Source organism: Carlito syrichta, unplaced genomic scaffold, assembly GCF_000164805.1.
Source record: "Carlito syrichta isolate Samal-C Ts95f unplaced genomic scaffold, Tarsius_syrichta-2.0.1 Scaffold317120, whole genome shotgun sequence".
Classification (NCBI taxonomy): domain Eukaryota; kingdom Metazoa; phylum Chordata; class Mammalia; order Primates; family Tarsiidae; genus Carlito; species Carlito syrichta.
The window spans coordinates 2,216-19,121 of NW_007261216.1; the positions used below are offsets into that span (position 1 = coordinate 2,216).

At 37.1% G+C, this 16,906-nt stretch overlaps 1 protein-coding gene across 1 annotated transcript in view; it reads right to left on the bottom strand.

The window, feature by feature from the left end:
* Positions 1-403: 403 nt before the first annotated feature.
* Positions 404-16,906, bottom strand: part of CUNH2orf76 (chromosome unknown C2orf76 homolog) — a gene marked incomplete at its 3' end in the record, with an annotated part of 35,149 nt that continues 18,646 nt past the window's right edge. The window contains exons 3-4 of the mRNA XM_021707389.1: positions 3,806-3,856; positions 404-441 (exon numbers count right to left, since the gene is read on the bottom strand). Of these exons, the coding sequence (XP_021563064.1) occupies positions 404-441; positions 3,806-3,856 (89 nt within the window). The remainder of the gene's footprint in view (positions 442-3,805; positions 3,857-16,906) is intronic.

The following is a 16,906-nucleotide window of genomic DNA, read 5'->3' on the forward strand; positions in this document are numbered from 1 at the left end:
CCAAGTTATTATTTGTATCTGCTTCTGGGCTTTTTCTTCTGGTGCAGAATTAAGGAAATCAAACAGAGTGAATTGTCAGATTACAGTAGTTTCTTCTGTATGTAACCTGAATTTACTTTCCCCAATTTTATTATTATTTTAACTTTCAATATATATGCTTGATAACATATGGTATGCTTTTTAATTTTAATTAACACTTTCTAAAAGATAGGCTACTAGCAGGGATATGACTTAGGGTTTTTTTTATTTAATGGAAAAGTAAGGCAGTAGAAAAGGTACCTACAAAATTTAAAATGCTATCATAATGCGAAATATTTTAGATGTGCATGTATTCATTCACTTACTCACCAATTCAACCAACATTGATTATTTGCTATGTGCCAGATACTGCATGTAGACATACCTTTGATTTATGTGCTTGGTGGATAATCTTTAGTTTATCTGAAAGAAAAAAAGCAAGTTTCCTTTTACACGGATTATCTCAAACTTCTTTTCAAATGATTAAAGTGAGATGACAATGGCAATGAAATTGAGAAATTTAACTTCTTGCCTTATGTTCAGACTCTCTTAAAATATGGTATATAGTAAAAGAAAAATTACTTTGGCAAATCATTAAAGTTGAACATAAAAGTACAGGGATCCTTTAAAGTTTGTGTCTTTGACATATACAGCTGTGTGCAACAACCTGATGTCAACTCAGCATATTTATCTTAGACTAGAAGACAAATGCATCAAATTACTCTATCCTGTTTTTTGGAGTCAATACAGGAGAGGATTAGCAAATAATGTATTTAAAAATGTCTTAGACAGACATTAACAAAAGAAATTTTTAAAAGTCGACTCATTTCTCAGACTAGATATGATGACAAGAGGTCAAATGATGATACCACTCTCAGAATTCAAACACTGTGTCTAGGATCGCTTGTAATCTGAGCATGGATGCTAATGCCCAGAGAATGTCAATGTCTGCCTGCTGGTTAGCAAAGACTGCACAGGCTCACACCATCTAATCTGCTCTATTCAAGCCCAACTTCACTCCTTAATCTGTTTATCTTGAAGTCAGGTTACCCTGTGCCTTTCCAATAAGTAATTGCTCCACACGTGGATAAAATTCTAACTCTACAACAATCAGCCCTTAATTATATAATAGATGCAGCCATCATCAGGCTGAAATTCAGAAAGCTTCCAATTCTTCACTAATTTTTATTTAACCATATAATTATTGCATTATGACTACAATGCGTTATTATATCTGAATAGACTCTCAGCCTTAAACTACAATTCATTTCTATCAACCAGCGTGTACCGAGGAATTCCAACAGTGACATGAAATGAAACCATCTATTTTAAAGACAGACCTTGACTTAACTATGTCCTCATAACACTGAAGCATAGTGTACCTCTCCAGTTAAGCACTAGCATTCTGAATTACTTATTATAAATAATCAACTTTCAATTATCTGCCACAGTTTTTAATACGAGGCCGGCATACTCCTTGGACCATAACCCTATATTCTTAAGAAATAAAAATAAATCTAACTTAAGTAAAATGTGCGTATTAGGAATGTAAATATGCCACAATTGCTAAAAAAAAAAAATAAGCTTATAATATACGTAAGAAAATAAACAAATGTGACTTTCAGATTATTATTCTGAGTTACCTATCATACCCTTTTTCTCACTACAAATAGATTTCAGTTTATTATTTGAGACAAGTTAGAGGAGCCAATAGTAATTAATAACAGGAGCTCAAGGTTACAATCAACTCACAAAACTATAGTCTGACTTTACTAAAAATTAATCATCTTCTATATATTTTGTTAATGAGCCTTTAAATTAGAACTATTGTTGCTCTAATAGGTTTGACAATCCCACAATAAAAAGGATCATTTTTCAGCAGAAAAATAACTGTTCTGAAGAGAAATTTTTGCCAGATTTGTCTCTCCAACAGAGAGACCAGAAAAGTAGGTAAGAAAGAAAAAATGACAAGCTAGCAAAAAACGTATTAATGTCCCTTTTTTGGTTAACAAGCCACTTCACTTGTTCTTACTGCCTTAAAAAACAAAATCCTCATTATTAACACAAACAACATCTGTGGGTATCATTTCCTTAATGCAAATTCCTTGAGGAAAGTAACCTCAAAAATAAAAAATAACATGTTTGTGGAGTATCTCACACAATCTTACAAAAAAGTCAGGGATGGGCAGCCCACACTGTACAACCACCAAATTTTTGTGTGCCTGCATGCACAATGTCTAGGCAATAAGGATTTAAAAATAAGTAGCATGGGTGATAAATCAATAACAGACGTAGACACCAATTAAATGGGATGAGGGACTCTGAGAAATCTCAGACTCTGGGGAGAACCAGCCCTTCAGCCAAGGTCAGGGAGAGACAGTAACTGGCAAAACTGAAATCTGATTCCACACCCTTTCTACTCCATAACACCCAACAGAATGTTCTATCCCCACAGACCCTGAGGTGGCAATACTAGATGACAGTGAGAGGTGAAAAAGTAACACTTCGGCCTTTTTTGTTCAACACAAGCAACAGATTGTTAAAGAGCCAAGCTCAGACAAAGAACCACTTGAAGTCTATCAAAGCTCCAGTGGTTCTATAATTTCTTCACAGATAAATGTCTTCATTTTTTCTGTCAATTCATCTGAATAGTATAGAAATACTAGGATAAAAGGGTGCTAATAAGATGGACTAACCAAAAAGATACATTATCTAGCACAATAATGTCTAGCAACTCAGATATTCTAATGCTTTCATTATCTAAAATTCATCTTTCAAAATAAGTTACATGGAACACAGTTTGGATACAGACATACACAGACATGCATGCATGCATATACACACACCACACAAAAAGAGAAACCATAATGTAACATTCTAATTGGAAATGGCATCTGTAGGTTGATTCTGGTTTCAGACTATATTTCAAGGCATTATACTTTGAAAGCATGAAAGTCACAATGAAGAAGTTTCACATTTACCTTAACCATGCTTTTTATTCCTTTCTCTTATTCAACACTGAGCATGTAAATTCTTTAAGTACAATAAATCAAAGTACTTTCCACTTAGTGCCTTCAATGTCTGCTTGACCACCCCTTATAACTTCACAATTAGTCTCTGGATATTAAAATGCGTAGCACAGGGAAGATTGTGATTTCAAAGGATTTTAGGTCATAAGTTGCTCTATCAAATGGGAACAGAATGAAAGGCCACTCCAAAAAATAATTTAAGGTCATAAAAAATTTATACTTGAAAGTGTCTACACCAATTAACAGAAATATTTATTAGGTGCATCATAACTTTCAAATGAAGTCTTAAATTCAAAGTCTGGTGAGTGTCCCTACGCTGAAGGTTAATAACTATACAGTCTTTATACCAAATTATGACACCCAGCTTCTTCCCTTACCACGACATTGTTAACTCACCAATTGTAACATATGAAGCTATTATATAACATGCTCAAGTTAGTGGCATTTAAAATGTTAAAGTTCTTCTTTTAATTCTTAATCTTCAGTCGTTTTTCCTTTTCTGACTGCCTGGCAAAGAAAATCATTTCAGACGTAGTTTCACCAAACATACTGTCCCTCACAAATATGACACTTCCCTGCTGTTACAACCAACAGTAGTATATTCTAGGATTCTTATATTTCTAAATAAACTTCCAAGCCAGCTCTTATTTACAGATAGTAAATTCATTTTCAAAAACCAAATTTAAATTTGTATCAACAAAAAATTAATACAAAATTATATTAATAAATATTTTTAAAGAATAAGAAAAATTGGTTACCATATTTATAATTTCTGAATGGTGGTGGCAGGCTGGTCCTTAAAGGGACATCTACAAGAGAAAGATTATTTTTACTGTAACATATGCAACATAGTATATGCATAATCTTTTTGTTCTGTTCTATATCTACAGACTAAGTTAATTTTTTTTTTTTTTTTTTTGAGTTGGAGTCTCACTCTGTCGCCCAGACTGGAGTGCAGTGGCCGCTCCCGACCACCGCAGCCTCGACCTGCTGGGCTCCGGCGATCCTTCCGCCTCAGCCTTCCATGTAGCTGGAACGACAGGCGCGTGCTACCACGCCCGGCTGATTTTTTGATTTATTGTAGAGATGAGGTCTCGCCTGCCCAGGCGGGTCTCGAACCCACGGGCTTAGGCAATCCACTCACCTCAGCCTCCCAGAGGCGCGGGATTACAGGCTGAGCCACCAAGCCCGGCTAGACTAAGTTACTTTGACAAAACGGATAGAACAAGTTACTTTGACAAAACGGATAGAACACAGAATGAAGTCAACACACCACCAAAATCAAAGGGTCATCTAAAACAATGCAGTCATCACCAAGAGGTTTACCTGTTATTAGCTAAACTAAGAAGTCAGTAAAACACACACAGAGAAACACATAGACACATACACACACACAAAGAATTCAGTCACACTATTAAAAGAACTGGTATTTATTAAATATAACAGTATTTATGTATATTTGAAATATATACTCATATATGTGTGAGACATTATCTCTATATAGTTGATGTTTGTTAAGCATATGAATCTGAAAACCCTTAATGGTCTTTGGCCATTTGTGGAAATCAATGATCTAGAACAATCTTATTATTCCTACCAAAGTTCAGATCCCACAAAATAACTCCTCTAATTCTTCAAAGAAGACAAAACAAATACTCTCTTTAAAAAATACTCCAAATACCGGTATTAATTAATAAGATCTGATGGTACAAACCCTATAGAGGGCAGTTTGGAAATATATGTCAAAATTACATATGCATATTCTACTTGACCTAGCCATGCTACTAGAGTATATCACAGAGATATACACTGCACATGTGAAATAACATATACTCAAGGGCACTAACTCAGCACTGTTCACAGTAGCAAATGCTTAGAAAACCCAAATGTTCTTCAAGGAGGTACTTGTTAAATAAATCATAATATGCCCAAACAATAAAAAGTATTTTCCAGGCAACCTCTTTGGGTCCCCTCCCACTGTGGGAGCTTTTCTGTCCTCTTAGTAAATCCTGCTTTCTCAAAAAAAGAAAAAGAAAACCAAGTATTTTTCAACTAAAGAAAAAAGAGGAAGGAAGTCCTTTACTATATAAAATCTTCAAGATATATGAAGAGGTATAAGGAGAACACTTTTAGGAAGCCACCTTTTGAGTAAAAGGGGGTAAACTAAGAATGTATGGTTGTATTTGCTTGAACTAGCATGGGGGGGCATGGTGCACTGATCAGGCAGGGAACAGAAGTGAAGGAAACTTTTCATTTGCGTTCCTTTTTATATTTTGATCTTAAATATGAATGTGTTATCTACTAAATACATGACTATGCTATCTACTAAAGACAAACGAACAAAGAAAGCTCACACAACTGAATAGGAATGTATTTTTTAAAATTAAATCTGCCTTTCCAAGGTCAAGTATATACAATTTTTCTTTTCTTTTTGCTGGCAAGGATGTAGAGCAATAAAATACAATTTATTCATTTATGTTGCAAGCATTCAAAGTACCCACCACCGGGTATTCTAGAAACAGGATCAAAAAGCAGTTATGGAGAGAAGCTACCCCTCCTGAGAGCATGCACTGGAGGGGCAAATGCTGTAGCAAAGGCATGTTTACAGTCAGTGCTATCTATAGCCTTGCCTTGACTGCACATTATAATCACCCAGCCTAGCAGGGTGTGGTGGCACACGCCTTTAGTTCCAGCTACTTGGAAGGCTGAGGCGAAGGATCGCCTGAGCCCAGAGGGTCGAGGCTGCAGTGGCTGTAAGTATGTCACTGAGCTTCAGTCTGGGCGACGGTGTGAGACTCCAACTCAAAAAAACAAAATAAATTCACCCAGCCTAGCACAAGTGCACCAGATTCACAGCAGGCTGGTCCCAGGCACAGATATTTAAACACATCACACACACACCCCTGAAATGATTCTTAGTCAAACAAATTCACACGGAGCCAGACAGGCAACGACAGGTGAGCGAAACAGCTCAAAGCGTAGGAGCTTTGAGATCCGAGGCATGCGCCCACCAAAGGGGCTCTGCCACTCAGTGCTGACTGACCACAGGGCAGTAGCAACATAGGCTTGGAGTGGCCATACCTAAAGATTTACATGGCAATGTTAAAAAATCTAGGGTTTTAGGTGAAATTTCTTGACTTTTAAAGCACTACAGACCAAAGGAAACTTCTCTTGGCGGCAGGGTTCACATGCCAGACACCAATTTGAAACTTGTCTGACTTAGGTTTGCCAAGGCAAATACACTTCATTTTATCCTTCTTGCTTTCACTTGCTTATGAATTATGCGCTAAACAAGTATCAGAAAGGAACACTAAATCCATTTCATGTATTGCCATTGTCTTATTTTCTGAGTTAGACAATGAGCCCACCTGAAGAAAGGCATGAGGTGAAGGACAGATGGCCCCATGAAGCTATTAGCATTTAAAGATGCCTATAATGGAAGCAATCGAATCAGCATTACATGCAATCTAGATTTCTGAGAGACGAGACAACCACCAAGACACACACGAGTACCTTTTCTCTTCCTGTCTATAGATCCCAACTGAAATGCCACCTCCTCTGACAACCCTGCCTAAAAGAGGGGTCTCTCTAATGTTGTTTCCTTCATAACATGTTTTACAATTACACTTTCATCTGTTTATTTTTGTCTCTATTCTCTACAAATTCATAAATACTTTGAGATGAAGACATTATGGGCTGTCTTCTCAAAACCTAGAACAGTGTCCAGTACATAACAGATGAACAAATACTAGTTCATTGAGGGCAGGGACCACAGCTTGTTTTTTTCATTGTGTTGTCAGCATCTGAAATCCTGTCTGGCACATGACATGTGCTCAAAACAACTCATGAATGAATACATATCATTTAATCCCTTCAACCGACAGTTGTGAACTCCGAAGCCCCAAGAAGGTGATAGGTCAGCCCAAGGTGGCAAGAGGTAGAACTAGAACCCACTCTTCTCAACTCCTATTCAGTGACACTGAGAAGGCTGGGACTCAAAGCCGTTATCTTCCACAGAGAGAAAAACAGATCAGACTTTAGACATATTATGGAGAGACAAGAACGTTAGAAGAAATACACAGAAGATGCCTGAAAGGGAAGAGAAAAAGGACACCTTCCTTATGCAAAAGGCCGTTTCCCAGTTTATACTGTTACAAATACATCTGGGAGCATTCATAAGTGGATATTTACTTTCATTTCTCGCAGACGTGTCGTTTCATTCTACCTGGATGGCATGGTAGGAATATGTTTTGCTTTTTTTCAGAAATTGCCAAATCATCTAAGTGGTCATGCCTATTCATATTCCTACTAGTAGTATGTGAGAGTTCCAGCTCTCCACATGCTAGTCAAAACTTGGTATGGGCAGTCCTTTCAATTAGCCATTCTATGGGTGTGTTGTACTCTCGTTGTGGTTTTAATTTCCATTTCACTAAAGATTAATGATGAGCATTAATAAGTTATTTTGGCCACTTTCAATTGGATTGTGTTATTAGTGAGTTGCAAGAGGTTTTTGAGTTTTCGGAGCTTTTCTTTTGGGGTCAGGGACTCACTGTGTACCCCAAAAGAAAAGTGCGGTGGCACAATCAAGGCTCACCACAGCCTCAGCCTCCTGGGCTCAGGCAATCCTCCTACCTCAGCCTCCCAAATACCTAGGACTACAAGGACACACCACTATGCCTGGCTAATTTTTTTGCAGACAAAAGGTCTCACTGTGTTGCCTAGGCTGGTCTTGAGCTCCTGGGCTCAAGCAATCCTCCCACCTCGGCCTTCCAAAGTGCTGGGATTATGGGCATGAGCCACTGTACCCAGCCAGGTTTTGTTTTCTTAATTCTTATTATAATAGGTAGAAGTTCCTTGGTTGGATCTATGTGTTACAAATATTTTCATTGTGGTTTGTCTTTTTATTTTCTCAACAGTATATTTTGAAAAGCAAAGTTTTTAATTTTGGAAGCCCAACTGATTTTTTTGGGTGGTTTGTGCTTATTGTTCTATATTTAAGACATTTTTACCAAAATTAAGGTCTCTAAGATTTTTCCCTATGTCTCTCCCTAAATGTTTTACAGTTTCATGTTTTACATTTAGGTCTTAGCCAATGTTGAATTATTTTTTGCATAGGAAGTAAGAGTTGAGGTTCATTTATTCGCATATGGCTATCAAATGGTCCCAATACCTTGTTTGGAAAGATTACTCTTTCCCCAAAAATACCTTGATCAAAAATCAGTTGAACACATGTGTGTCTATTTCTGGCCTCTGCTTCCGGTGACATGTATACCAATCTATACACCAATACCACACATGCTGTATTGATTACCATAGCTTTATATTAGTAAGTCATGAAATCAAGTAGTATAATTCCTTCAACTTTGTTTTCTTCTTTTTGTAAGTTGTTATGACTATTCTAGGTCTTTTGCCTTTCCTTACAAATTGTAGAGTAAATGTGACATTATCTGAAAGGGAAAAAAAAAGTCTGCTGAGATTTTTTATTGGGATTGGAATATATACAACAATTTGAGGAGACACAGCATCTTAACAGTACTGAGTTTTCTGATCCATGAACACAGTACATCTCTCCATTTACTTAGATCTTTTAAATTTTTTCTCAGTGATGTTTAGCATTTCAGTGTAAAAGTCTTACACCACTACCACATGTATTCTATTTCATGTTTTTTTGATGCTGTTATAATTTTTTTTCAGTTTCCAACCACATATTGCTATTAACTAGAAATACTATTGACTCTTATATACGATCTTATATTCTACAACCTTGCTAAGCTCAGCTTATTAGTTCTGGTAGCATTTGTATAGATTTTGTAGAATTTTCTATATAGACAAGCATATTGCCTGTGAAAAGTAACAGTCTAATTTCTTCCTTTCTAACAGGGATGCCTTTTATTTCTTCTTGCCTTAATAAACTGGGTAAGAGCTCCAGAGCAATGCTGAGAAGTGATGATGAGCAGACACACCTACTTGGTTCGTCAAGAGGGTCTTAAGAGGAAAGCACTCATTTTCTCACCATGAATGATGTTAGGTGTCAGTTTTTCATAGCTACCCTTAATCAGGAAGGGGACCTCTCCTTCTGTTCCTAGTTTGCCTAGAGTTTTTTCCAGCAGAAATGGATTTTGGATTTTGTCTTCGCCAATGAAAATAATCATGATTTTCTTTTCTTAACTATTAATATGATGAATAACACTGATTTTTTTTTTTTTTTTTAGTGGAGCCAGCCTTGTATTCCCAGGATAAACCCTACATGGTTATGATGTATTATCCTTTGCAAGTATTGTTGGAATTGATTTGCTAAAGTTTGGTTAAGAATTTTTACATCTCCGTTCATGATGGATATTGACTGGTAGTTTTATTTTCTTCTAACAACTTTCTCTGGTTTTCAGAGAATGAGTTGAAAAACATTTCCTCCTTTTTTCTTTTTTTTTTTCCCCCTGAGAGACAGAGTTTCACTATGTTGTCCAGGCTGGTCTCGAACTCCCGGCCTCAAGTGATCCTCCTGCCTCAGCTTCCCGAGTAGTTGGAATTATAGCAATAGGTCACTGCACTTGGCCCTCCTACTTTTTAGTCTTCTAACTCAGAGTATTCCTTCTTAAAAATATGGTAATATTTACTAATGAAGCTATCTGGGCCTAGAGTTTTCTTGGAGAGAATATTTTATCTATAATTCGTTTTAAGACACGATTGTTCAGATTACTGGTTTCTTCTTTAGTGAGCTTTGGTAACCTAGGTCTTTCAATGAGTTGGTCAACTTCATCTAGGATAATTTATTTATAGGTATGGACTTGTTAAGAATATTCCTTTATCATTCTTCTCATATCTAAAGAAAGTCTATAATGATGTGACAACTCTCACTCTTGATACTGATAACTTGTATTGTCCCTGTTTTTTTCATAATCAGTCTGGCTAGAGCTTTCTCAATTTTATTAATCATTGGTTTTCTCCATGGCTTTTCTATTTTGTGGTGATCTTTATTTCTTTCATTCTGATTATTTTGTTTTCTTTTAATTTATTTAATTCTGTATTATTACAGACAAGGTCTATGTTGCCCAAGCTGGTCTCAAATTTCTGGGGCTCAAGCAATCCTCCTGCCTCTGCCTCCCAAAGTGCTGGGATTATGGATGTGAGCTGCTGTGCTCGGCCTGATTATTTTAGGCTTAATTTGCTTTTCTGTTTCTAGTTTCTTAATACAAAGACTGAAATCAATGAGTTGAGACCTCTTTTTAATGTAGACATTTTAGTACTTCATTCTACATTTTAGTATTTTGCTTTCATGACCATTTTAGTGTTTTGACCCATAGGCTTTCTTCTAAGTACTGTTTTACATGTGTCGCACAAATTTTTGACAAGTTGTATATTCATTTTCATTCAGTACAAAATATTTTCTCTTTTGATGTCTGTTTTGACACATAGGCTATTTAGAAGTAAGTTGCTTTCCAAATATTTGAGGATTTTCCAGAGATCTTTCTGTTACCGATGTCAAATCTAATTCCACTGTGGCCAGAAAGCAGACACTATGTAATTTGAATCCTTTTAAATCTACTGAAACTTTTTTTACAGCTCCGAATATATGGTCTCTCGATAAACGCGCCATGTTTTTCTGTTGTTGTTGGATGCAGAGTTCTACAAACATCAGTCTGGTCAATTAGGTCGATGGTGTTGTTCAAGTTCTCTTGATCCTTACTGATTTTCTGTCTACTTGTTCCATTCATCTGTTACTATGAGTTTTCACTTCATGTGTTTTGAAGTTCTGCTGTTAGGTGCACCATCACATCCTCTTGATTAGCTGATGACTTTATCATTATAACATGACAGTCTTTCTCTCTAGGAGTATTTTGCTCTGAAATCTACTTCATCTGATACTAATATAGTCAGTTCACTTTTCTTTTGGTTCATATTAGAATGGTTTACTTTTCTCATCCTTCTACATTTAAACGAGTTTCATCTTTACATTTGAAGTGCATTTCTTACTTTGGAGAACCTGATAAAAGAACAGAGAGAAACTCCCAAGCAGAATTAAATAATGGAAACCCAAAAAATAAATAAATAAAGTGCATTTCTTGTAGGTGACATATAATTGGGACCTTCTGTCATACATCTGTCTTTTAACTGGAATGTTTAGACCATTTTTCATTTTATGTGACTATTAAATATGTTTGGGTTTAAATCTTGCTATTGTTTTTTTATTTTCCATCTGTTGTTTGTTCCCTCTTTTTCTACCTTCTTTTGGAATGACTATTTGACAATTTTTATGATTCCATTTTCTCCCTTTTGTGGGCTTATTAGCTGTATTGTTGCTTTAAGGTTTGTAGTAAACATCTTTAACTTAGTCTACCTTCAAGTGATAACACTTCATAGCTAGTAAAAGAAACTACCATTGCTCTCTCTTTTGGGGGGGGCTTTTTGTGCTATTACTACCATAAATTTTCCATAAACCCCATAATACGTTGTCATTGTTTTTCTTCAATGGTCAAATATTTTTTTAAATTATTTTTAAAATAAGAAAAACAGGGCCGAGTGCAGTGGCTCCTGCTGTGAATCCCAACACTTTGGGAGGCCGAGATGGGAAAACTGCTTGAACCCAGGAGTTCAAGAATGGCCTGGGAAACATAGCAAGACCTCATCTCTACAAAAAATGCAACATTAGCTGGATACGTTAGCTCGTGTCTGTAGTGCCAGCTATTCAGGAGACTGAGACAGAAGGATAGTCAGAGCCCAGAAGGTCAAGGCTGTGGTGAGTCATGAGTGTGTCACTGCACTCCAGCCTGGACGACAGAGTGAGATCCCAACTCAAAAAACAAAGAAGAAAAAATAGGAGCATAGCTTATATTTATCACATGTTTACCATTTCCAGTACTCTATATTTCTTTGTGTACATTCAGATTTCCCTCTGGTATCATTTGCCTTCTGTCTGAAGAAAGTCTTCTAGCATTTCTTATAGTGCAGCTCCCTGAATGATTAATTCTTTCAGCTTTTGTATGTCTGAAGACACCTTCATTTTGCCTTCACTCTTGAAAAATGGGTATAGAAACCTAGGTTGGCGTTTTATTTTTCTTTGACTACTTTAAAGAAGTTACTCCAGCATCTTCTTTCTGGCCTGCCTTGATTCTGATGAGAAGTCTGTCATCATTTTCATCTTTGCTCCTTTTTTATGTGATATGTTCTTTTGTTCTCTGGCTGTTTTTAATATTTTCACTTTATCACCAGTTATAAGCAGTTTGATTATGGCATGCTTTAGTGTAGCTTTCTTCATGTTTCTTTTGCTTGGAATTTGTTGAACTGCTTGGATCTGTGGGTCTCTGGTTTTCAATATGTCTGTAAAATTTTTCGCCATAATTTCTTCAAATATGTTTTCTGTCTCCGTGCCCCCGCTCCTCTCCTTTTACATACATATTTAGATACTGGAAGTAGTCCCATACGTCCTTACTGCTTTTTTTTTTTTTAAGTATTTTTCTGTGTTTCATTTTAGATTTTTTTTTTCTATGTTTTTAAATTGACTAACCCTTTCTTCCATGGCATCTAATCTGCAAGCTAATCCTGTCCAGAGTATATCCATCTCAGACACTGACTTTTTTCATTTCTAGAAGTTCAATTCAGGTGTTTTTGTTTTTTATATCTTCCATTGCTAACATGCTCAATCTTTCCTCTACTTTTCTGAACATTTGCAATATATCTATAACTCATCACCCTTGCCTACTAATTTTATCATCTGCAATATTTCTGACTTGGTTTCAATTGATTGATTTTTTTTTTCTACTCATTATAGGTTATTTTTTCTTGCTTCTTTGCATATCTGATTTGATGCCAGACATTGTGACTTTATCTTTTTGGGTGCTAGACATTTTCGTATTCCTATGAGCTTTTCTTAACTTTCTTCTGGGACACATTTAAGTTACTTGGAAACAATTTGATCCTTTTGAGTCTTGCTTTGAGCTTTGTTAGGTGAGACCAGAACAGAATTTAGCCTGGAGATAAGTTTTCTCTACAACTGCAGCAATAGCCTTCTAGATACTCTGCCCAGTAACCTGTGAATAACAAGGTTTCCACTTTAGCTGGTGGAATAAAAACTATTCCCAGGCTTATATGAGCTCTGAACATTTTCCCTTCTGTTTCTTTCCCAGGGCTTTCAGTAGTTTCCTTCATACTTGCACTGATCCATATTCAAATGAAGATTCATGCTCTGCAAATCTTCGAAGATGTTCTGCAAATCTTCAGAGCCTTCTCTTTGTAGAGCTGTCTCTATTCCAGTACTATGCCCTGTGAACACTTCAGGCTCCACTGCAGACTGCCATCTCTGATTTCTAAACTCATGGAACCCACCAGGCTTTGCCTGAATTCTCTCTGTCTTCTCTGTGGCCTGGAAGATGCACAACCAGAGAGGTCACCTTGTTTCCCCTGGCCAGGAACCACCATCTTACACTGCCTGATGTCCAATATCTGAAAACTAGTGTTTCATATATTATACAGAGTCTTTTAGTTGTTTCAAGTAGATAAGTACATCTTCGACCATCTTGGCTGAAATTACTTTCAGGGTAAAAGTCTAAGGCATACCTACTATATTCAGGAAATTATTCCTTCAACATGTTGAAGGAATAGTCCCTGTGTGATAATATGATAAGTGCTAAGACTTTGCTACTGCAAAATTACCCTGTTCCTTTCCCCAAAAGAGGGTGGTTTTTTTTTTTAACAGAAGAATGCCAGATAATAAATGTAGAGAGAATTTAGAGTTAGAACAATCACAATTTTGCAGCCACCAATGATTCAGGTAAAGATTATCAATAAATGCTAAAACCATTAGAAACAAAATATATAAATGATCTCAATGTTTCTCACTCCATAAACTACTTACAAATTAGAAAGAGAAAGATATTTTCCACCAAAGAAATCTGGTGGGTGGCAACTTTAACTGAATGATTTAAATCTGTATCACCAGTAATGGGACAAACTGACATTAAATGTTGCTTCATGGGATGCAATGAGGAAGAATCACTCACATCAGCATCAGTAAACTATTTTTGTAAAGGTCAGCTAGCCAACGTGTTAGGTTTTGTGGGCCAGTCTGTTTCTGTAACAGGGTCACAACCATGCAACTGTCACTGACGCACAAAAGCAGTACATACAATATGTAAATAAATGGGCACGGCTGGGTTCCAATAAAACTTAATTTACAAAGATGGGTGGCAGGTCAAATTGGTCCACAGGCTGTAGTTTGTTAACCCTTGACCCACATGGTAATCTTGCCAAAAATATATAACATGAATCTAATCATGAGAAAGTAATTCAGAAAACCCAAATTATGTAACAGTCTGTAAGACACTGGCCTAGATTTTGCTTTAAAAATCAATATAATGAAAGTCAAAAGAAAGCAGGGGACCGTTCCAGAATACAGGAGATTAGAAAGACATGACTTGCCACAAAAAGGCATGGAAGAACCTTCAATGCATGTTTCCAAGCAAAAGTAACTAGTCTGAAAGGCTACCTACTATATGATTCCAATGATATGACATTCTGGAAAAGATACAGAGACAGGAAAAAAGTCAGTGGTTGTCAGGGGTATGAGGCAGGGAGGGGTGAGTAAAGCACAGGGGACTTGGGGGCAGTGAAACTATTCTGTATGGCACTGTAAGGGTGGCTACTTGACATTATACCATTTGTCAAACGGAACATTACAGAACATTACAGCCCAAAGAGTAAATCCCAAAGAAGTCAGAGAATCCCAGGAAAGAATACAGGAGGTGACAAGATACTCTCGCTGCATTATAAATGTAGAAGAAAAGATGCCAGCCTAAATCACTCTGACAATGAAGAGATTTTGCGAGATGAAGTCAAAAGGAACTGTACGTAACACCATATTCAAATTGATACCAAGTTGTTTCCCATGGGGATACAGTGCTGTACCTGAATACTGGAATTAAACAAATAAGGGGGTGGCAGATGGTAGGAGACAGGTTTCTCACTGTTGGTATGGGAATCTATAGATAAGCAAGGAGAGGAAGCTGGAATGACCCATGTGGTAAAAGACTGAGCTGGAAAAAATCTGTAAGAACTCACATTAAATATATAGATAGAAATGGTTACATATAAAAATATTTGTAGATATGTGCATTAGCACAGGTTAGTATATACACACATAATTCTTTGTTCCATTAGCAGAGAGGGCCCAAAAGAAATAATATTCCAGTAGCAATGAACACACTTAGCACCTGGATCTTGGTTTCTAATACTTTTTTCCACTAAAAAGGAACTAGGACTCCTTGGAGAAAGGACTGATGCTAGGCCTGGGACAAGAAATATACAAGATATATGCCTGGAGCGTCCTGGGATACCAGAAAGAAAGTACTTAATGCAAATGCACACGTGTACACACACACACACACACACACACACACACACACATACACACACACACACACACACAGAAGGCATATGTCAAAGAGACACAGGAGCCAACTAAAAGACCTTCTAATGGCCAAAACTAGAACAATTTGAGCAACCAAACAAAATCTCCCATGCAGAATTCCAAATGAATTCTGTATATATTCTACCCTAAAAGAGGGGGAACACAACTCCCCAGTCTTTAACTGTGGACTGAGCACAAGACTTCCTCCTAAGAGCACAGTAAGAAAAGGGAGGGGGGAAGAAAGAAACTTCAGAGAGGAGAAGTCTGACACTACTTCAACCCCGTGATCAAGGTCAACACCTACAATCATAAATCATATGGAGAGTACACACCCCTGATATGATGTGACAAAAGTGACACTTGATCTCTGTGATCTTCCTTTCAAAAACCCATAAGCGGGGCTCGGTGGCTCAGCCTATAATCCCACGCCTTGGGAGGCTGAGGTGAGTGGATTGCCTGAGCCTGCAGGTTCGAGACCCGCCTGGAAAGCAAGACCTCATCTCTACAATAAACCAAAAAATCAGCCGGGCGTGGTAGCGCATGCCTGTAATTCCGGCTACTCGGAAGGCTGAGGTGGAAGGATCGCCGGAACCTAGCAGGTTGAGACTGCGGTGGCCGGGAGTGGCCACTGCACTCCAGTCTGGGCGACAGAGTGAGACTCCAACTCAAAAAAAAAAAAACCCATAACCCCAGTCTAATTGTGAAAAACCATCAAACTGAACTGGAAGGTTGGACAAAACCTCCACAGCACTCTACTTCTTCATAGGTGGAATGATTTTACATTCAGAAGCCAGATCTGAAGAATTAATAAGTATTGAAATGCTTTTGAATTGAAGGATAATTAAAATAATCTAATTTTATCTAAATAATTTGTGTACTATTCTGAATCTAGAAAAATACTCATCTATAGAAAGTAATATATCATGATACCTCTGTGATCAGAATGTTTAATTAATATCCATTCCCCATATGTCAGCAATAGGTTTATCATATTTATGTTTTTTATATTTACATATAAACATACACATTTATATTTATACAACTTTAGGTTTGGGGTTTTTTTTTTTTTTTTTAGAGATGGGGTCTTGCTCTGTTGTCCAGGCTGGAGTGCAGTGGTGCAATCATAGCTTACTGCAGTCTCAACCTCCTGGACTCAGGCAATCCTCCTGCCTCAGTCTCCCAAGTAGCTGGGATTACAGACATGCGCCACCATGCTTGGCTAATAATATAAATAAAACTATTCGTTTTGTAGAGACAAAGGCTCGCCATATTCCCCAGGCTGCAACTTTAGGTTTTGAAGGCCAATGCTTTTGTACAATGATTCCCACTGGAGAGTAAATCAAATTTAACCACAGCTTCTTGGCTGAGAAAAAATACAAATTATGGCAGGTGACTAGGTTAAGCCATGGATGGCAAAAGGGACTACATTAAGAAAATAACATTTAGAAAGGCAATAATC